This window comes from Pangasianodon hypophthalmus, chromosome 12 (assembly GCF_027358585.1).
Source record: "Pangasianodon hypophthalmus isolate fPanHyp1 chromosome 12, fPanHyp1.pri, whole genome shotgun sequence".
Taxonomy (NCBI): domain Eukaryota; kingdom Metazoa; phylum Chordata; class Actinopteri; order Siluriformes; family Pangasiidae; genus Pangasianodon; species Pangasianodon hypophthalmus.
Window position 1 is genome coordinate 16,125,907 of NC_069721.1, and position 23,918 is coordinate 16,149,824.

Below are 23,918 nucleotides of genomic sequence, written 5' to 3' on the forward strand. Positions count from 1 at the left end.
TTTTGCCAGGCTTTTACTGCAGCTGCTTTTAGTTGCTGCTTGTTGGTAGGTCTTTCTTCCTTCAGTTTTGTCTTCAGTAACTTAAAAGCATGCTCAATTAGGTTGAGGTCACGTGACTGACTCAGCCATTTAAGAAAATTCCATTTCTTTGCATTAAGAAGCTCTTGGGTTGCTTTCGCTGTACATTTTGGGTCATTATCCATCTGTACTGTGAAGCGCTGTCCTATCAATTTTGTAGCATTTGACTGAATCTGAGCAGAACGTTTAGCTCTATACACTTCAGAATTCATCCTTCTACTTCTATCAGCAGTCACATCATCAATAAACACCAGTGACCCAGTTCCGTTTGCCTCCTTTCTTTTCCTCCTCCATATTCTTCTCTTCCCATCATTCTGGTACAAGTTAATCTTGCATCAGAACTGGTCAAGCATTTTTAGAGGTTTTTCAGCAAAGTCTAATCTGGTCTTTCTGTTCTTGAATGTTACCAGTGGTTTGCATCTTGAGATAAACCGTCTGTATTTACATTCATAAAGGCGGCTCTTGATTGTAGACGTTGACAATGATACATCTACCTCCTCCAGGGTGTGCCTGACTTTGGCTAGCTTTTGTGAATGGGTTTTTCTTCGCCAAGGAAAGAATTCTGCAATCATCCGCTTTAGTTCCGTGGTCTTCCAGACCTTTTGCTGTTGCTGAGCTCGCCAGTGCATTCCTTCTTTTTTGAAAAAGAACTGATTCCTGCTATCTCTCTGATAGGTCTGTTTTGTTTTTTTCAGCCTAATGCTGACCTCCTTCACTTGCATTAACACCGCTTTGGACCGCATAGTGAGAGTTCCCATTAACAACTAGCAAATGCAAATTCAACACTTGGAATCAACTCCAGACCTTTTATCTCCTTAATTTGTCATGAAGTAATGAGGAAACAGGCCACACCTGGCCACGAAACTGCTTATCAGTCAATTGTCCAATTACTTCTGAGCCTGTGATAATGGAGGGACTCTGTAAAAATGGCTGTAATTCCTAAACGGTTAATGCAACAATTTTGTTAAACCCCTTGAATTAAAGCTGAACATCTACACTTCAATCACTTCTTGATTTCTTCATTTCAAATCCATTGTCATGGTATGCAGAGCCAAAATGACAAAAATTGTGTCGCTGTCCAAATATTTATGGACCTGACTGTGTATACTGTATATATACAGTGAGGTACAAAGGTCAGATACCACTAGTGAAAATGCTTCTATTTTGCTTTTTTTTAAATTTTATTTAGAAATTTTAATATTTTGATAATTTAATTGAATTTTATTATCAGCAATAACCTTATTATTGAGTTATTATTTCTATGAATGTCAGAATTTCGTAGTATTTGGTATTTCCCCCTTTTGCTACAATGACAGCACATTTGAGTTGGCATTGACTCCACTAGTTTGTAAAATCTGATTATTCACGATATATTAAATGCATTGGACTGTCATCTAAAACAAGCTTTAATGGAATGGATAAAAAAAAAGAAAAACTTGACATTTTGTGCAAAGCAATTAACATGGTCAATGTCACAAATTTGCATACATTTAAATAGGGACCTAGAAATAGTGCAGAATCTTGAATATTAAATATTCTAAATATAGAACATTTATTTTCTTTGTTTTAAATATTTCAAAACATTAAAACCTTCTGTTTATTAAAAAAAAAAAAAATCTCAGATTTCCAATGCGGTTTCAGACTTATATGTGTGTGTGGGTGTGTGTGTGACAAAATGATTAATTGTTAATTAATGCTATACTCTGCTAAACCTAAATCTAACCCTAACCTTCTGTAACCAAAAGGAAACACACTGGCTCTTTTTTTTTTTTTTTTTTTAATAAAAGCTGCAGTTTTTGCAAAAAAGCAATTTACCTCATGGGGATCAGCCACATGTCAACAAAAGGTGTTGTGGAGATATAAAAACATACTCAGACTTTTATCTTGGCTAAAGCAGCAGTTGTGTGTGTATGTGTGTGTCTGTGTGTGTGCGTGTATGTGTGTGTGCGCTTTGTCATTGAAATTTAAAGTTTGGAATGAGTTTCAAGGTCTCCATTTAAAGTTTACGAACAACTTTACCTCCTAACAGAGAGGAATATGCCTTATCGTTAAAATTTAAAGCTGAGAATTGTCCGTGAATGTGCTGATAATCAGGTTTTCAAAGTAAGAACTACAGTTGGAACTGTTAGACTGTACACTGGCTTGTCCACTTGTTAAATTTAGAATGTGCTGCAATATCACGCCATTCGTCATGCTCCTTGGCAGTGTGCTAAAAACTGCTCAATCAGTATGTTTTGACTAAAGCGATATGGCAGTCCAGAATGAATATTCCCTCATTTATCAGATGAATTAGATTCCAATAAGCCAGGACATTTTTCTGGACTGGTGATGGGGTGCCTTAAGAAGAAATTGGGAAATCAATATGCTGTGGTGATGATGGTGGGAAGGGAGGGAGGAAAATCCTCCATTCAGCTTATGTCCACTCTTCAGCAGTAGACATGAAAGCTGATTAAATGTCAGAAGACTCTGTCGAGTTATCGAGGGTTGTGAGGGCTAGCCAACAAGAGTGTCAAGTGCATCACTGCCCTTTTAGCATGTGCTACTGCCTGCATCACAGCAATAACCCCAGTTAATTATTTTGCAGAGAGATATGTAGATATGTAGATAGAGAGTGTGGGAGAGAGAGAAAGAGAGAGAGAGAGAGGGAGAATGCCATGATAGTGAGCTGATGGATGAAATTTTGAAGGTAATTGGGGCACCTGAGGGCCAGAAGCAGTGAGATGTTGGTGCCTGTTTTCAGGCGTAATGAGGCTTTATTCTGTGCAAAATGCCTAATGTGTTATGGACAAAAATTGCATTCAAGCCTTAACTTGAAATTTAAGCACGATGAACATGGCAACATACAAAGGGCACTTCTCCCCATCATACGTATGCATTTGGAGGAAAGTCAGCTAAAAAAAGGTGGGAAAATGGAAAGTCTAGCTAATTACATATTTAGTTCGATGGATGATTAGAAGTGGCCAGGTTTGTGCGTAATTTTGTCATGCATATCATCATCATAGCACGTGATTAACATATAAATCATTTAACAAGGAAATACAAAACATTACACAAGACTAACTTTTGTTTATCAAAGCCACGGCCAATCACAGGAAAAATAAAGTACAGTTTAACTGCTAATTTTTATAGTCAAAGTAACCTTTTTATTCTGTACATCATTTCATTAAAGCCAATTAGTATGCCATCCACACTGCTTACCTGTACTGGCGGGAGAATCTTTCTGTAATAAAAACTTCATTTATTAGCACATTATCTTCCTTATTAAACTTCTATGTTCTCTTTAATGCCAGGCTTTTTGACAGTTCCGAAGTTGATCATTTCGACTTTTAAACAACACCTTGAGCTTCACAGTATTTAGTAGGCAGTTTGCATCTAGTGCATTAGAGAATTGGATGTTGATTTCAGATGAACTGCAAGCACATGAAATTGTTTGTGTTTGGTACTGTGCCTCCTTATATATGTACACATCTAGCAATGAATGCCTTTTTATAAACTTGTGTAATTATTATCAAGAAAAATGCAATTTTTTTGACTGTTTCTATAATATGCCCTTGTTATCATAAATAATTAGATAAATTGGAGTCTCATCAATGTAATGCAGACTAGTGAAGTAAATAATCTTTTGGAATCCTACCCTTTGAGTGTCTCACACACTATACATACTGGGAATAATACAATGTAATGAATAACATTACACTAAATGATTGATTCATATTTGCCCTTTCAAATCTTATTTATGTATTTATGTAGTTAAAAATGGGAGAGAGAGAGAGAGAGAGAGAGAAATTGCTCAAACTTTACCAAAGCGTGGCACTTTGAATTCAGGACTTCACATTCAAAACGTCTTTGATATGATAATGTGATCTCTCTTTGCACCCGATATAGAAGCCAGCAAAGAAATTCACCAGATCTTGACCCATCCCATCAACACCAGCTGTAGAATTTGAATAATTGTGCATCTAAAGCCTGAATCAAAGAATCATTTTGGCATAAGTACATATGTGATTATTGCTAAATAAGCAATCTTTTGGTCCTGCCTACTGATACGAATATGAGATTATCATTTACTTTATGATAACAATACAGTATATCAGTTTAATTTCTTTAATCCTATCAGAACTGCAATCCCCAGGCTGCCAATGTGGATCATTTACTTCCATCAACAACCCACTGTGTAAATCTGCTAAATTTCAGAGTATTCTGCTCTTTCATTCAGTGCATTACTCTAATGTTTTTGTATAGATCAATTTGTGCTCAACATCTAACAAAGAGATGGTCTACATTTCCAAATATTTTTATCACATTTTATGCACTGGTATTGCCTATTATAGCGCATGTGAGGGTTTATTGATTATATATATATATATATATATATAATTTGCTGTACTGAATATGTAACTACATAGAGGAGAGCTTGTACAACTGTATCTTTTTTTTGTTTGGTTTACTCAAGTTACTCAACAATGATTTACAGATTTCCTACATGAAAACATCAATGTTAAACCATCATGCATTCATTTTCTGGTGTGTGTGTGATATAGGTTTGAGGGTAGCTTAGAAAATATTAAATAATTACATACTTACAGTAGATCATTGGATATCCATTACACACATGCAGAGACATGCATACAGAGCAATCATCTATTTATAGACGTTTTTGTTGTTTTCTTGTTATAGCATAGTAACCATGATTACTATGGTATGGTATATGGTTACTATCATTTAACCATAATTCTATGATTTCTTTTAAAGGATAACATATTTAGAAAATCTGCACCAATTGCAATTCTGTGTAGGAATTAGTATGTGTGTCTTGTCTATCTCATGCTGCTACTTTTTGTTACTCATAACAGTTTGAGACCCTCTGAAGAAAGATTTTATTCTAACAGGTGTTACAGTTGTACCACAGGTCATACCCATGGTTTTTCACAATCTTGAAAATAGAGGGAGATGCGTGAAATGTAAGGGAGGAAAATTACCACACTGTGCTGTACTTGGAATTAATTACATCTGTTACAGATGTATACTTGTTTACTTGTTGTGTACATGCTTTGAGCCCTATGACTACCCATGTCCACCTGCTGTGATAAATAACATAACTGAATTCATTTTCTGATGTCGCTCTCACTGTTGCTGTTCAGAAATTCATCCATTTGTGGTCAGTGTCTATAGCAGGGTGTATTCATCAAGTATTACACTTCATCTTGTAATAATGCATCTTTAGTCACTGCATGTGTTATTATAAAATTGTAATGGGTAGGGTTAAATGAAAACTTGTTTTTGTCATCTACTTGCCAAAGCATGTCTATTAGTCTTTTTTTGTGGTGTAGCTCCTGGTTTGTTTGGCTGTTTCCTTTACAAGACTGCTCACACTGTGGAGACCCATCTGCTTCTCCCTGGTGTTTTCCTCTTTTGGAAACCAAAAAAAGGATGCTGCATTTTTAATATGGCCTGGATTTGTTTGTGATGAGTGCACTATTACAATAGCTCAAATGCATTTTGGTCCTTCTTTTTTTTTCCTTTCTTTTCTTTCTTCTTACTTTCTCTCTAGAGTGAATGAACAGACGGATTAAAAACAAGGACAAGAATGCAGTAAGTGGAAGCACACTCAGCTTCCTATGGAGGTCCCCAGGGCATCACTGGCACCTTTGTTGCAGTATTGCGTGTGGGCAGCATGTGCTTGTGTCTGCTATATCAAACACATGGGACAATTGCGATGGGAAGCTCATGCTCATGTTGAAGCTTTTCTTAGATTTTGAAGCAGAAACCAAGTGTGTGCTTTTCATTGTTGGACTAGTGAAATGTCATTTATTAAAATGCATTAGTATGCTATAATGAATAACAATTCAAGAGAAACAACACCCTGAAACACATTTAACATCGTTATATTATATTTGTGATGAGTTTATGACATTCAATGTCATATTAATGAGAAATCCAATGTAGAAGTAGCGGAGACAGCAAACATAGGACTCAAAATTCCAGATTGCAGTGCTGCTATACAACGAGTTACAGTATGGCAGAGACATGGCTCAGCTAATTATTGATCTATGAGATGTCAAGTATGATGGTGCTCATGGTGGTATTAGCAAAAGTTGAAGCTTTGGAGCCTGATCTGTTTGAGCAGAGTGACATATGAGAAGGTGAGAGAGCTGGATGGAGGACTAAAGTGCTGCTGCATTGCTCTCTAGGTAGAAATGCATCAAGGGCTAAATCCCACTGGCTCCACTAGCAGCTGGTAGTTGAATGGCATTGTGGGTAATGCCAATGAAAGAAACTAAAAAAAAAAAAAAAAAAATTAGTAACTTAAAAAAAAAATACACATCATTAAAGATCACATGTTAATTATATAATTCCTTTAATCCTAATATATATATATATATATATATATAGTTCCATCCCACTGCAGGCTATAGGAAATTACCATGCCTGAATGGGGAGTGAAATAGGAAGAAAGAACAAAGAAGCTCAACATTAGATGACTTTCTTTAGTCTGACAATGCTGTGCTGATGCCTACGGTTATGCAAAAATATCTTCAGTTGTACTTTGTTTTGAATAAAGGAAGTGAACGGTGTGTTTATTCCTCTATATAGAAGGGTTCACATAAGCATAGCGTCTGTCACCCTAAATCAGCAGAGCACACAATACACTGACTTTAATAAGGGGGTAAATTATGGTGTTGTTTCTTGTCTGAAACAGTAGTGTATATGGTGCTACCTTATTACAGCAACAGTTGTACTAAATAGAGCTAAATACACAATTGTGCTTTCAAAAAAATGTGTTAAATAGTGATTTAGCTACTTGGTTGAGCAGTCAAATGTGTAATTACTCCTCCACTGTCACATGTGCCAAAACATGCACAGACACACACTTTCATTGTTCAAGGTTTTATCACTTTGAGACTTAAAATATCTCCTTTCAAAAACTATGCCCTGATATTCCATTTTGCACCTACACTCCCTGCTGTTCTTTTAACATATTCAGAGTAAAATATCAGAGTGTAATCTCACACTTTCTCTCATTGTTTTGCGTAAATATTAGTCTGCTTCCTCTGTGCTCAATTTCTAAGCACAAATCTCTTACTCGTGCCTTGTTCAAACTAATAGCCTCTTGTTGCTGTGCAATAAGTATAAAATCATGCTTGTTTTTTCTTTCAGGCTTTATGTATTTTCTACTTCAAACTCAAGGGGGGTCAATTTTGGTGAGATTTTCAATTTTGGTCAAATAACGGTGAGGTTCAATTTTAAATATAGAAAAAGTTGTTACTGCTGGTAAATATTTGTCCAAAAGTGGCAGCTCCCAAAACCTATCTATAGGTGGCATTGTTCACTCCTGAATTAATTCTAGAAATCAGCATTATACACAAAATAGCACTGAAGATCCTAACAGAACAACATAACCAGTGATGTGTGATTCACACCACCTCATTTCCTCTTTTTAATTATGCTCCTAGCTGTCACAACCATTTCTTGGGGTGCTTGAGCCCATCATGATGTCGTTCAATCATCTCACATGCACTAAAGGCTGTAACTCATCAAGACCAGGAGAGCTGTTAGCAGTTAACATGCTCTCTAGAGATTTACAGTTCAAACAGGAAATTAATGACATTTTTAATGGAAGAATGGAATGGCTCACAGTAGCTGTGACATGGAGAGAGCTCAAATGATGGCTCAAATGATGGCCATTAGTATAAGAGGGTTATTTGCCCACCGCTGACTTTGAAAAGTGAAATTAGAGTTTGAGAGAGTTTTAAAGGTTGGACAAGATATGATAGATTATATTGTCTGTGTTCGGTGTGCTGGCCTGCAAACTTCTCCACTGTGCTCCATTCCAAACTCTACCTTTCATTTAGACTGATTTTAATTGGAGTTAATTGAGGTTTTAAACCTAATGCTAAAGAACAAAACAATCTGGGTTTGCTAGCACACACACACACACACACACACACAGAGCTAGACTTGCATCTTATTCATTACTTGTACTAACCAGTGGGAGGAAAGAGTGATTCATTTCTGTTGACTAATCATCGTCTGACCCACTTTTGGGGATTTTGGGAATATTGTAGTGTTGGCCTACGGAGCACAATGCTGCTTAGTCTGCACTACATTGTTCCTGCAGCATTTCCATTACACTCTTTTGCTGAACATTGCTTAGATATAGGTGGTAATGGTGAGCTCCAAGGTCCCTGGCTCAATCCTGAGTCTATGAGAACTTTCATGTGTTCTCTCTCTGCCTGCATGGGTTACTTCAGGGTCCTCCGGTTTTCTCATACCTCCCAAAAACATGTCATTAAGTTGTTTTTTTTATATGGCACAAAAGTCATTAAAAAATGGACTGGCTACTCTAAATTGCCCAAATGTGTGTGTCCATGTTTCTGGATGGACTGGCTTCCCATATGGGGTATTCCTGTCTCATGCCAAGTGTTCCTAGGGTATGCTCCTGATCACTGTGACCCTGACCAGGATAAAGCAGTTACTGAAAATGAGTGAATAAACATATAGACATACAGTTTTATGTACCACTACACATATCGGTTTCTAAATGGGTTTTGTGGCTGTGAGCCAGCCATACATGATACTATTAAACCGATCTATTCCCCACAGCCCAGTGCTTTTTAATTACACATCAGACATGCTTGCCATGCTTCCACTGAAAAACTAACCACATATATACAACAGTCAGAGCAACAGAACGAGTAAGCTGAGAAGAATGTTCACTAAAATCCCATAATGGACATGCAACACAGCATTTTTTGATAAGTACAGTATCAAAAGTCTGTTCATCTTAACACAAAGCTGTTCATAACACAAAGCTGTTCATCTTTTGTACATTATGCCAGCTAGTACATCTGTCTTATGCTCTGTTCTGTACAGACAAGAAGTACAATATACTTTGCTGTGAATTCACACCTGAGAATGCATGTGTGTGTGTGTGTGTGTGTGTGTGTGTGCGTGTGTAAACTGTCTTACTTATTGCCTTTTGTCGTGTCCCATACTGTTATGCTTTTTGCAATTTATGCAAAAAAATTGTGCAATTTATGTATTCAGTCAGTATGTAGTCACTACTATGTCGTCATTATGCATTGCTTTGTATTGTTTTTGTCCTAATCTTTAATTGTTTCAATTTCTAAGTCACATTCATTCATCAGTGTCAGTCACTTGCACGTCTGGGTCACATTTAAAAGGAAGCTGAATGACACTCAGCGTCTTTTGAAGTCCAATTGCATGGCTCCTGCCTCCTAGTTAATCTCCATTCTGTTGTAAAATCTAATGAAAATTTTCAGACTTTATAGTTTAGATGGCAGGCTTACTATATATGGATTTATAAATGAATAACGTCTACACACACACATACCTCTCTTACCTGTTCGTGAATTTTGCTCTGATTTCAGTCTAATATAAGCCTGACTGTCCTTAGTTTCATGGCTTAGTCTCATGAAAGCTACAACAGACATATTTAAAAGAAAGCAATAATAAAAATAAATAATAAAAATGTATGAGTCATTTGTGAAAGTAAGTAGTAAATTTGAACATAGAAATGGCATATAATTACTTATGTTGTTCAATTAGAAAAATACAGTATATACACATATGTGATAGTGTCAGTACTATCTTGTATGCACATGCACCTACACATATACACACATCTAGATGAGTCATGCTGAATAATATTTATTCTGTAAGTATGACAAAACAAATTCCCAATTTCTTTCTTAATATGTTCTAAAATACTCCTAGCATATTCTGTATGTAAATGTAGAATTGTCAATCTAACACGTTGGAACCATGTATTAGGTTTCGACATGATTTTAGTTTAACAGCCCTATAGAGGTTTCTGGATTAATTTTGCCATTATGTCTAACATCAAACAAACATTATGAGTATTCAACATACTAGAGTACTTAGAAAGCACAACGTTCTCAAAAAAAAAAAAAAAAAGCACTGTAGACATGTCACTTATGTTATGAGCAAAAAAACAAAAAAACAAATGAACAAATTATGAGTAGGTCTATATGGATCTGTTCTTTTGAGCTCAAATAAAATATAGTAACCTTTGAGGATACCTGCATAGAGAGAGAGAGAGAGAGATGCATAAATGTATAAAAAGAGAAAAACTGAAATCTCCTATACTTCTATATGTTTAATATCTTCGATATATTCCTCAGTGGGAGGGAAACAAATGTTTTAGAGATGCATCCAGGTACACCATGCCAGTAAGTGTCACCCAACCTCTTTCAACAGTGAAAAATGAGACATTTTTATGAGGAAGACAAAGAAAAAGAAAATGTGATCTTTTATGGCTTGAGGCGACTGGAGGAAAGAAGCCGCAGCGCTGGAGTTTAGAATCGACAATAATCTGCCTGCTTTTTACTTTAGGATAGGGTTTCCTGGGTGGATGACTGCTGTTTATGCAAGCTTTTCCCAGCTTTATTTTTTTTACCATTTTCATCTCCCTTGTGATTTTTTTATAGCTTTGTGTTGACAAATGGAATTTGAAATCACTAGCAAAGCATTTTATCACTTGAAAGATATAATAACAGGAGGGTATGTCCAATATATACAACTGAGTGTGTGTGTGTGTGTGTGTGACATGAATATTCTTGGTATTTTACTGAGTGGTGTGACATGAAGAACTTTCTTCAACCAACTTGTAATGCAGATATTTTATAGCATTAACTGATTTCTAATTAGAATTATTATATCTATTTATTCTATTTATATTTAATTGATCCCTCTCCTTGAGTTGAAATAAAGCAGAACAATGTGTGTTCTACGTACGCATGCTGGAACCAGTAAGATGAAAGCACAGGGTATATATACAGTGATGGGAAAAAGAAAGTACACCCTCATTCAGTTCTATGCTTTTATTTATCAGGGCCTAAACAACACTTGTGCGGTCCTCACAAACTTCTATAAACATGCAATATCTGCATTTCTTGTTGGTTGAAGAATATATATATATATATATATATATATATATATATATATATATATATATATACAGTATATATTTAGAATTTTGCTATTCAGGCCATATTCAGAGTGGAGTGACCTTGAACATAAACTAATTTTTCTGGTATAAGATCAGCCACAGCGAGGGAGTATAATCGGGGATAGACAATGCAGACTGATAAAGCAGATTTCCCCCTTTGCTGTTAAAACAGGACTATGTAGCTTAAAAGCAAATGACGAAAATACAGCTTAGGGTAATTAAATAATATGCAAGTGACAAGAAGGCAAAGATTCAAACAAACATCTAATAGTGTTACTATTACAGTGATATATTGCAAGTACATTAAATCCAGTTGTCATAACCAGGATGTGGAAAGCATGCTAGTCATTAGCTTAGTGTTAATTTGCAATCAAATTAGTTGTCTAGCCAATAAAATAGAAAATTTTTTTCATGATGAAATAAAAGTAGCCTAATAATTTTTATATCAACAGTGGCAGAAAGTGTGATGCTTATAGGCAGGTGAGAAAAGCACTGTATTTGCTGTTGATATTGACTGATTTTTTTAGTTAGTTTTCGAGTTAGTAAATTGTGTCCATGTTTTGGTTAATTTGCACTGGTATCTGAAGAAAATGTGCACACAGATTAATAGATAGCTTATTGTACTTTTATGGCACAATCTTAAGCAAAAGGTTTAAATTTGTTCTTGTTAGCTTTTAAAGAACTTCATCAATCAGCATGAAACAAGTGGGAGACAAACTTTATGAAACGTATCTACATCTTACACTAATTGGGTGTCCTTTAGAATGCTAAGCAACAGCACATCCCACTAACAAATGTCTATCCAGACCACAGACATCCTGCTATATATTTATAGCATTCTATAACATTGAATACTAATATATCACTTTGTTGCATGTACAGTAATACAAGAACCAATATTTGTACATGGAATAGGCTAATAACTACATTCTATGTAGTCTAGGAGACAGAATAAGGAATGCATGACTGCTTCTTGAAAGTATAATTTTAGAAGCTGGACAAGCTCAAAAATAGGCTAGGGTTAAGAAGACTAATTGATCGTGAAAAAAAATGTGATTGCATAAATCTTTGCATGAAAAGCACATGAGACCAGTTACAGAATTAGAAAAAGATTATGCTTAAATATTTTAATTAGAAATGACTATCTTAATTTTTTTGAGGCAAAATATGTTGTTTTAATGTCACTTGTGTGTATGTGTGTGTGTTTGTGTGTGTGTGTGAATGCATGTACAGTATGTGTGTCATTGTGTGTCAGTAATTAAGCCTTACCTGTCTGAGAATAATGATGCCTTCCTGGTTGTGCTCGTTGGTGATGATGTCAAACATGGCTCCTCCATCTCCAGGGACAATGCTATACTCCACCTCAGCGTTCTTGCCAATATCCAGGTCATGGGCTTTGATTCGGCCCACAGCAGATCCCACCGCTGAAGACTCAGGCACACGCAAGTGGAATGTATCTGATGTCGGAAACACATGATTAGCCTTCTCATTAATTTGCACCTTTTATTTGGGTTTATTTAGATTTTACTTACATTAAATGATATTTGGGTAAATTCATGCCAAATAGAGATCAATATTAATCTTATAAATGTTCAGGGTTTGCTGTAATGAGACTATTTGTACATACTGAAAGACATGCACAGTACTCCGTGATGATTTCAGGGGGTGGGGATGCAGAGGTCCATGAAATTTAAAGAGGATAAACATTTAATTGCTGATTAGATTATTTGCTCTTTGGTGAAACAGCACACCGGTCAGCATGCAATTTACTGTTTTACATTGAATTGCCCCTTTTAAAAAGATTTTCCAAATCTATAAATGAATATACATTGGAGGCTAAGTTGGTAAAATATGCTAAAACAGTTGTTCAGTTTGTAGATTTTACTCAAGCATAACACAAAGCATAATAAAGTGATAATCAATCATATTTTCAATTCAGCTTTCCATTGAGTAGTTTAATTAATGTTACTTTGCATCTTGTAAATGCAATTCATTCTTTTAAACAGCCATTCTTTAGTACAAAAATAGAACTGAATTTTAGCTATGATACACTTGTTGTTTGCCACACTAAGGTTTCCCCAATCCTTTCTTGACACCCCACTTAAAATTTTCTGAAGTCACCACTGACAATACTGATTAGCTGAAGTTAATTCTCAGTGGCCATTTTGGAGGAAAGAAAAGACCTCAGATAATTGCAAAGTCATTAGACAAATTAGAACAAGGTACTGAACGAGACAAACAGGGTTAGAGGAAAAAAAAAAAAACATCCACAAGGGACAGAGTCCAGCATGCAGTGAATGTCAGCGCATTCTCTCCTGACCTAATTACACAAATATACACTTCCAGTATATCAATATAAAGTCCATACCAATATACATGAAGACACTGTATGTGCTGTGCCATGTTTGTCTAATTTGATGTAAAATGTATTTGAAGCTCAGTAAACATTTATTCATCAGTAACCACTTTATTCCGGTCATGCTTGCTGTGGATTCTGTGCCTATCCCTTCAACACTAGACATAATGCAGGAATACACCCTGGATAGGATGCAAGTTCATTGCAGGACAGCATGCCCACACACATTTGCACACATTCACACCTAGTAGCCAATCCACCTATCAGCATGTTTTGGGAGGTGGTAGGAAACCCACAATAACAGTAACGTGACAGTATCCTGAGCTCAGTGTCAAAGCTTTGAGGCAGCAACACTATCCACTGTGTCTCCATGCTGCACTCAGTACACACTACATCAGCAAATTGTTATCATTAATGTGAGGACCATGATGATTCAGTGGCAGTACAAGCTGCAAGTTTAGTAGTTAAACATAATAACTTTTCACTTTGATTAGAATTGCCATATCTACAGTCAACTCTAGACCTTTTATTAGATCTAATAGCTGCTGTGCACAGCTGACTAAAAAACAAGTGTATGGCCAGTTCATTGTTTACTTATGGTTGCCTGGAAAGAGGGAATTCAAGGGCATTGATTTCTAAAGTAATTCCAAATGCATCCAAAATAATTATCCAAAATTATTATTGTTAGATCAATACTCCAAGTGGTTTGCATTTGAATTTAAAATTTAATCAACAATACTAATACTTGATAGATGCTCATGAAATACCTCTACAGACCAGACGGCTGATCTTTTGAGTTTTGTTTTTCTGAAAAGTGGAGGTCATTTGGTGAGGAATTCACTCTCTGCATCTGAGCAAAGGTTGTTGCATTTATATTTTATTATTATTTTTTTTTTTTTTCAGTACAAAAAACTTGTCTAATGCATGTCCCAATGCCAGGAGAAGCTTTTACAGTTCAACCAACCTATAATGTTCTCCTGAAACAGGTGTAAATACCCTGAAAATTAACTTGATCGTTTATTTCAAATCTGATATGCTGCAATACAAAGCTGTGTTAACAAAAAATGTGTTAGTGCATGTGCTCAAATTGCACTGTATGTGTATTATCTTTTGATTATTTACTGCAAATTACCATTTACATGTCAGGGCACAATGCGGATGAATCATATTTTCTGTTTCAATTTTACTTTGCTTTATATACTGTAAGCAATTTGTATTCTATGCAAATATCGGCTTATTATAGTACATTATACACCTTTTTACATTGTAAGAATAGCTTGAATTCAGTTGAGGAATATAATAATAAAGTGCCTTACTTTTGGAGAATCTGGGTGGGTTGTCATTGACGTCACTAAGGGTGATGTTGATAGTTGCTGTTCCTGCCAGACCTCCCAATTGGCCCCCCATGTCTTTGGCCTGGATAAGAACCTGATAAAGCTCCTTTACCTCACGATCCATTTTAGGTAGAGCAGTTCTAATAACCCCTTTACACCAAAAAAATCCAAGAAAGGAAGAGAATCAGTATCAGTTTGGAGATCAGATTAAAGTGCAGGAAGAAGGAGGTAAATAAGGGAACAATGTTAAGATATGGAATCAAGAAATATGGTAAAAGTGGAGAATAGATGAAATAATAAGAGGCATGGCCAAGGGGCAGAATATTAAATGGTACAAAAAATCCCTTTAGAAAAAAAAAAGTCACCCACATGCATCTAATATAATTATTCAAAAATTATTTCATCCATATTCCAAATTTCTTTCAAACATTGTATTTGGTCTTAAAATTTAATCAACGGCGCTGATATTTGATAAATGCTCATGAAATACTTCTACAGACCAGAAAGCTGATCTTTTGAGTTTTGGCTTTCTGGAGAAAATGGAGGTCATTTGGTGAGGAGTTCATTCTCTGTATCTGAACACAGCTTGTTGCTTTTATATTTTACTTTTTTTTTCCAGTACAAAAAGCTCGTCTAACGCCAGAGGAAGCTTTTACAGATCAAGCAAGCACCCCATAGGTCAGATTAGATATGGAAGTGGGTGGTTAAAAGGGTCATGGAGGTGTTTCATGCACTGGTATCAGGTAATGTGGGAAAGGATGTCACATTTTATCTCTTGGGTCTGTGTGCCAGGGAGTACCATGAAAGGCATTCGTTTTTGACTCTCTCATCATCACGTTCAGCAAAGCACAAGGCTCTGTGAAGTGCTGAATGATTGATCCCACCTTCCTCCCATTCTCATTTTCTCTCCTATTTATCTGCTCTTTTTCTATTTATATCGCTTGCTGTGTGTGATGTAAGTCTGTACAGGAGTTATCAATTTTGTTATAGCATTACATGAGGAACGTTGATTTGTCCTTCCTGTTACAGTATGAACCCCTTGGGCTGCACAGGAAATTTAATCCCAGGAAATTGAATCAGTACTCTGTGTGGTTCCAGTCGTAGTGATGTCTAAATGAATCCTAACCAAGGGATTTTAGGGACATCAGAGCAGTTATGAGTGAATATATGCTTACTTATTTACAGCTGTTTATCTAAATAATGCATGGCGTGTTTTGATTTAAGCCACACTTTTGAAGAGTAGGGGGTCATATTTTATTGAATTCAAAATGGATCAATTAATCACACTTTGAATAGAAATTGTCATTTATATGTATTTTTTAATACTGTAATATCACATGGTTGCAGTTTATTTAATAATATTTGAGTTATTTCAGCTTAAAATAGAGAGCAAAATCCATGTAATGTAAGCGATCTTATTTTGCATTCACTGAATTATGGGGCTATGTGAAATGCAGCACCTGCTCACATGGACAGTGATCTTTAAGGCTATTGAGTTGACAGGATATCTATTGCTTCCCCACTTTTCAAAGTGAGTTACAGTATAGAATTGGCCTCTGATGTGAATCCATTGCTCAGACTAGCCACAACGTAATGAAATCAAGCAGCCTTTCACCATTTGTTTAATGGGGTCGATATGTTGTAATTAAATTGCATCCTGTGCATTGACTTCATTCTGGCAGGATATTTTCCAATTTTTTTTTTTTTTTTTTTTTTTTTTCTTCATTAACCTCTGGTAAGTAGGTTATTATACAGTACTGGGCAAAAGTCTTAGACACCAAACATGTTTATATTGACTTACATTTTGTCTTACATGCCTATTTTAGGTCTAATGCATCACTATGTCAATGTTGGAAGTGTGCTTGTGTTATTTGATCTCAGCACAGCTTTTAATACAATAGATCATAATATTCTTCTAGATAAACTAGAACATTTTATTGCAGTTTGTGAAATGGCTCTGTTCTAGCTCAGGTCTTATTTGACTGAGTGTTATCAGCTTGTAAATGTTAATGGTTAATGGATGACTCCATGCATACAAAAGTAGGTTGGTGCTTCACAGGGCTCTATTCTGCAGCCACTGCTTTTTTGCATATATGTACTACCTCTGGGTATAATTGTTTGTACACATGGTATTAGCTTCCACTGCCATGGTGATGACACATACCTGTATGTGTCAGCAAAATCAGTTGACAAATGGGTAAGACTGGATGCTAACTAACTTCTAAGTTAGTAGAGCTAAGACAGAAGTGCTGCTACTATACCCAAGCTTTCTGATTAAGTAGTAACACCTGATGTGAAACTCTTTCAGTTCCATCATGTGCAGAAGTGAAAAGATGTGCTGTGATTTTTAACTCCAGTCTCTTGATTGAAGCTTGTGTAGATAATATTACTAGGATAGCTGTTTTTATCTCAGAAATATTGCTAAGCTAAGAATATGTTATTATGTGTTGCAAAAAAAAAAAAACGTTCTCGCTCTACATTTAGTCTGGACTATATCTCGATGTTGAAATAGGTATATAAACAAGCTCCAGTTAGTCCAGAATGCAGCAGCTAGAGTCCATATTACCCTTATTTTATCCATGATAGTTTGGTTCCCAGTAAAATTTGAATTGAATAGAAAATTCTACTATGAAGCACTCAGAATGGTCTCACCCCACAGTATCTGAGTGCAGGATCTTAATTAGTACCTAGAATACTGCAGAAAAATGTTTTTTCCTATGAAATAGCCTTTTTAGTTAGTGTTCAGGACTCAGACACAATATCTATCTTGGGTCTCCAGGTTGAAAAACTATTTGTTTAATTAGAAAGCATTGTTTTTCTCTTAGGTGAAGGTGCAGCTCTGACGTTTCATTGGGATAGTCAATCATGGATTATCAGGATGTTTTGATGCTGTCAGCCCCCACCCCGCCCCTCTTGGGATGTTGACGTCCCCCTGGCAGAATGCTGATTTCCCAGGGTGCCCTCATGCCTGTGGTACCTTCTGTTATGCTGTCATATATAGACATTTCTAAAGATTTACACCTCGCTTATGCCCATGACTCACCTTTTCTCCAGTGAATAATCTCACATGGATGCTCTAGATTTTTATCTTAAGAACTGATGTAATCATAAAGACTGTCCTGTGTTCATCGTACAACTCTTACTCACAATGTGCTCATACTGAACATCCTTTCAATACACTTCAACACTTTTTGTCTTTACTCTTTCACACCTATATATTGTAATGGTTTATAAACCCACTCTGTGTAATCCAGATGATTCCCTTTTGAGTCTGGTTCCTCTCAAGGTTTCCTCTTCATGTTGCCTGGCTTGATTATTAATTATCCAAATCTACATTGAGATTTCTGTAAAGCTGCTTTGTGACATTTTCTATTGTTAAAAGAGCTACACAAATAACATTGAACCTTTTTTAATAAAAATCAATGTTACAGAGATTTATTATAAAATACTGAACTATATTAAATAATAAACCACATTTATAATTAAAAAAAAAAAACATCAAGGTTGTTGATGTTTCCCAGAACAAGATGATTTCTTTTGAAAACTGCACGACAGTGTACTTGTTTTTTGTTACTTTTTAATGTGGATATTTTTATTTACTGCTCAATATAATAAAAAAGAAATATATTATATTATAGTTTGATGCTTTTTTTATGGATTTATTTTTATTTGGATATTTTTATTTACTGCTCAATATAATATAAAAGAAATATATTATATTATAGGTTGATATTTTTTTTAATACAGACATTTAGTAAGGAATACAGAGTTTACCTGTATCAGGCTCTACAGAGAAGTATGGCTGGCCATGCAGGATGCTGTACACCACTTTTGCACTGTTGCCATAAGTGGGATCATCTGCATCTGTTGCTGTTACTTTTGTCACATAAGTTCCTGTAAAAAGACACAGTGTGTGAATAAGTGTCATGTTTACTTCATGGTATTCTAAGAAAGTGTGATTATTCTCTACCCTTTAATAGCTGAAGATGATTTATCTGAAAGAGATATGGCTATATACATACATACATGCATACATTATATATATATATATATATATATATATATATATATATATATATATATATATATATATATATATATATATATATATATAAATACATCAAGTTAATCTGCTTAAGCTAATAGGCTTATGCCTTTATAAACACAGTACCCTGTGGCTAGCAGGTGGTTAACAATGGCATTAAAAGTTTGGCTGAGCAAAATCTAGGCTTTAATCCAATAAACAAAGGCCAGCCATGTTTGACAGCATAGCAGCGCTGTAGGGATGCTGGAGGAAGGCCATGATCTTATTTAGGATGTGGTGGAGAATTAATATGAGAAGCAGTGTTGACATTCAGAGCCTGACTATGTGTTTTTAACTGAAATGTATTGCTGAAGTGTATTGCTCTCTACATTAATAGCTTGAGTCTGACAGTACTAATTAGTATGATTATTTGTTTCAAGTCAAATAGATTTATTTATTCCCATGCCATTGATATACATAAACATGAAATAGTGTTTCTCCAGGACCACGTGGCAACACACACCATCATATAAAAGTACAATACAGAACACTACATAAAATAAATATTACAGTGACGTCCAGTGATGTCATGGTAGATTAAACAGTACTAACTTCACACAAACAACAAGGACATTATGATCATGAAAAATGTTGGCTCTCAAAGGCAGCAACATACATTTCATATATCAATATCAAGCACTGGTTTTTCAGCAACTGTTAGAATGAGCTTTGTAGGCTTCTTTATTCTCTAATTGCTTGAAGGCTATGCACCAGGCCTCCTTGCCTGACATCAGTGTTGAACCTCATTAAAGTTTTTGTGGCTGAATGGGAAATTCCCACAATGACACTTGAAAATCTACTAGAAAGCTTTCCTAGAAGAGTGCACACTGTTATAACAGTAAAAGGGGGATTAAACCTGAAATGGGGAGTTCAACAAGAGCATATGGGTGTGATGGTCAGACATCCACATAGTTTTGGCTATATAGTATATGTCTGGCCATTGCAGATAGACCACTCCATTTAACTACTGACAGGGTGCCAGGCCATGAGGATCTTCTGGAGTTACCCCATTTGAAAGTGTTAGTTTAGCTGAATAGCACTCCCTGTGTTTCAGTAGTAATCCATAATACTAAGTGGATCGCATTTGAGCTAATGTCAGTCCGATCCCTAAATAAAATTCTTGATAGATTCTTCAGTCAGATTATAAACAAGTAGCATCAGGTTGCTAGGCTACTCACATCTCTTTGCAACCTGGTTGTGCATGCAACTATTTTTATTTACAACCATTAAAGGGGTCTATAAGCAAATGTCCGATTTGCTTGTTATTTTTCCCAGCAATATAACAATTCTCCAGTGTCTTACTGGTCCTCAGGTAGATACATGAAGTGGGTCCCCCTTCTTGCTCTTCCTCTCTGTCTCAAAAGAGACCATAATTCATATCTCTTGACAATTTTTTATAACTGTTAAATCACTCTATTATTATCATTCTGGCCACATTCATTTTCCTTCATACTTACTTTTTCTTTCCTACTGATTCTGCATGTATTAATCCTAAGTGTATAGATCACACGGAAATAATAATTACATAGTCCTTTAAGCAGATTAAATATCAATGCAATCATGTTATGTTAATTTAAATATTGATTAATTAATATGGTTTTAATCTAACATTTATTACTTAAATAGGGCAGATTAAATATCACATTTTTGTAATTATCTCCACAGATAGCATGCGTATTTGGGCCACATGTGACTGTTATCTGGTACATTTGGTTAGTATGTTTTGTCATATTTACAAATTCTCTTTTGGATCACCTCAAGTCCATTATTTCTCAGCTGTCCCATCACTGATTTCATTTCTGGTTATTACTATCCTTTATCCAAATTTCCGCTTACACAAATATACAGTAATTCTGTATTTTAGTAGGGCTGGCCAACACAAATGTTGATATCATGTTTTTCCACCTCAAACCCAGTAGGATCCAGATCCACTGTGACCCTGATCAGGATAAAGCAGTTACTGATAAAACAGTTTGAATGAATTCATGAATGAATGAATGTTTTATTGTACTTAAATTGTAGTTGTGCATATACAGTGTTGTATAGCTAAAGATTCAGTCAGAAATCTTATCAGATTAGCTCATGTTATGTTAGTTAGGCTGTTGGTTACCACTGAACACTGCAATGTAGTGACTGAAGTTTGCTGGTATTAAGCAAAAGTTGTTGAATGTGAGCACATTTCTTTAAGATTGACATAATTTGCTTCTCTATGGTGATTGATGGTGTATTTAGTGCCGCTTACTTTATGCCTAAATTTGTGAAACGGGAATTCTAACTAACTCTAACTTTTTGTTTTATTTATTGTTTTAATGTTACTGTGCAAAGTCAGTCAGCTATGTAAACTATCATGTTCTTAGAGAGTAAGTATTCAATTAGAAATGATTTGATAGTGTGTAATGTGACATTATATAGAAAGGCATTATTGTTGTACTACTGACACTAATTACTATTTTGTTCTGGAAGAGGCAGCCTACTGATGAGTTCAAGACTAACACAGAGCAAAACACGGAATACCATGAGGGAATGGACATTATGAGAAAATGACACATCAGATGAGCAACTGCTTGATGATGATTATGATGTTGGTTATGATGATAATGGCAGGGACATGGTGGAGGAAGAGGAGGAAAATTAGGAGCATGGCTTGCCATTATCTTCAGTTGGGTAAATATGTGTTGCAAGCAGTTTGTGAGACTGACCAATTTTCTAATAGTATTTTGCAAAACAAATTCAAATTGCTTAGTTATTTTGTGTCTCAGTCTGTGTCTACATATCCATAAGCAGACACATAAACACATATAAAACATATGGATAATGCTTTGCATTAAGATTCTTTAACATACAGGGCTCAGTCACAGAGTAAGGATCTATGTGCAATATTTAAGAAACAAAACTTAGTCAGAAAACAGTCCAGGGACAATACTAGAAACAGGCAGAAACGGCAGCAGACAAATCCAAAAATACACAATCCAAAGAGTAAACCAGAGATCTGTGCAATGTTAAAAAAAAAACAAAAAAAAAAACAGCAAGTCACATGCAAATGCAATACCCAAGGGCAAGACAAGAGGCAAAACATGGTGAGGCAAAAACAGGTCATACACAAAGATCACTCCAAGAAAGAAATAAACACATCTCAGGACTTATGAGAATGGAGCACAAACTATAAGCCTTCAAAGTTGTAGAAAAATCCATGTGCTTTTTATAGGGGTAATACAGGAAGTGAGCGTGATGACCAAAAAAGAGGTTCAAAACTCAGGAGAGGGCGTCTTCTGGTGGTCTGGAGGTTGGATGTTCCAGTTCTCTTAACTCACATTATTTAACACATTAGTTATCGTCAAACCATGTACTTGAGCATTAATACACCAAATAGGCTCTTTTGGAGCTCCACTGGCCTTTGGTGTGTCATCCACACAAGGGCCAGAATCACCATATAAAAATTTTTGCATAAGGCCCAAATGTGGCCATATCAACTTTTACTATGGCTTACCTCTGGTAGAGATGTGGCTGTGCTGTTGAGCTGCTCTTGCTGTATAAATATGAGCCATGTGATATGTTCTGGTATAGAGGTGGACCAGATTTGTGGGCCAGATATGGCCTATATTCATCTCAAAGAAAATTTGACTCTTTCACATGGAGAAATAACCATTAATTAAAAAAAAAAAAAAAAAAAATCACTGCTTAACAAAACTCACTGCAAAATTCTTACTAAAAGCATCAGATTTGCTTGAGACAACAAACTGATAAAATGCAGTTGAAATCCTTCACTCATCTATAAAATTGTCAGAAGTATGCATCTGCTATAGAAGCTGCTTTAATATGCTATATGCAGAGTGGTCCAGCTAGGCCAAGAATAATGAAGCATACATAGAAGTGTTAGAAGGTTAGAAGTGACTAGAAGATGCTTGAATTTGTCATCCTGTTGAAAGGGTTTCTTTCTTTTTTCTTTTTTTTTGCCATTCAGATCAAGAGAAAGACAATCTCGCAGTGAATTACTGTGGTGTCTCATCCTCAAAAGGGGAAAGCATGAAGAGTGGCTCAGATCAATGCAGGGCACACTGGGTATTATGCTCAAACAGTGACATGGGGATGTACTTGAGCTGTTGTTGTTTATCTTTTATTCTTATCGGCATTGGCAGTATAAAAGGCATAGTGCTCCTTTTATTTATGTGAATGATTTTTTTTGCATTTGTGCCATGAAGTTTTCACTAAAAATATATATATATAAATACATAAACAAATAATTGTAAACAGTATGGCTTTACAAATCGGTTTCCTGAATGTTCAATAAATTGTGACCTTAGTATTGTATGGTTCTCCCATTTATTCTTAACCCAGATAGAGCCTTATACTATAATAATAAGGTCAAGAAATGAAAAGCCTATTACAGCAACAATATTCACATATCCTGAGGATACTTAATGGTGCTTTCTTATTTATTTACTTCCTTAGTTTTTTTCTCACTCTCTCATATCCATAACTCTCTCAAATGACAGACTGCCTGCTAACTTTAATTAAAGTTAGAGTAAAGATGGCTGTTTGCCAGTAACACCGGGACCTGCCTTTAAGTGTGATAATGTACCATGCTGTCACTCCCTTTAACCAAGGGCAGTCAAGCAGAATGATCTTAAACTTAATTACACTCCATAAATGCCTGATTCACAAGCTAGCTGCAAGAGACTGCATACACTAAATCATGGCGCAGAATAAAAGAGAGAGAGGACTAAAAAAACAACTACTGTTGGTTTACAACCTTTGTGTTACACTTTACAACGTGTTTAAAAGGCTTGAAAAGATTGGTTTAAGATAATACATCAGTAACTACAGCCTGCTTTATTAATTTAGATGTAGTTGTTTGCATTATTTCTGATATTCGTTGAAATGTGTAGTTACAGACACATGTTAAATAGCAATTTTGAATCCACTGAGTCACTGTAGGCTTTAGTGAAAAATCCTGTCTGAACCAAAAGGTTAATATAATTGTGTGTGGATTGGATAAATTCATATTAAACATTATATTCAAGGTGACAAGTCTATGTCACATTAGCTAGTGTATGTAGGAGAAGGTCTGAATTA

The 23,918-nt window shown here is 35.5% G+C and overlaps 1 protein-coding gene across 2 annotated transcripts in view; it reads right to left on the reverse strand.

Annotated features, from left to right (window-relative positions):
* Positions 1 to 23,918, reverse strand: part of LOC113527785 (cadherin-12) — a 111,001-nt gene that overhangs the window by 22,996 nt on the left and 64,087 nt on the right. For both annotated transcript variants that reach the window (XM_053238754.1, XM_034309023.2), the window contains 3 exons: positions 18,536 to 18,655; positions 14,744 to 14,911; positions 12,341 to 12,528 (listed from right to left, as the gene is read on the reverse strand). In XM_053238754.1, coding sequence (XP_053094729.1) covers positions 12,341 to 12,528; positions 14,744 to 14,911; positions 18,536 to 18,655 — 476 coding nt within the window. The remainder of the gene's footprint in view (positions 1 to 12,340; positions 12,529 to 14,743; positions 14,912 to 18,535; positions 18,656 to 23,918) is intronic.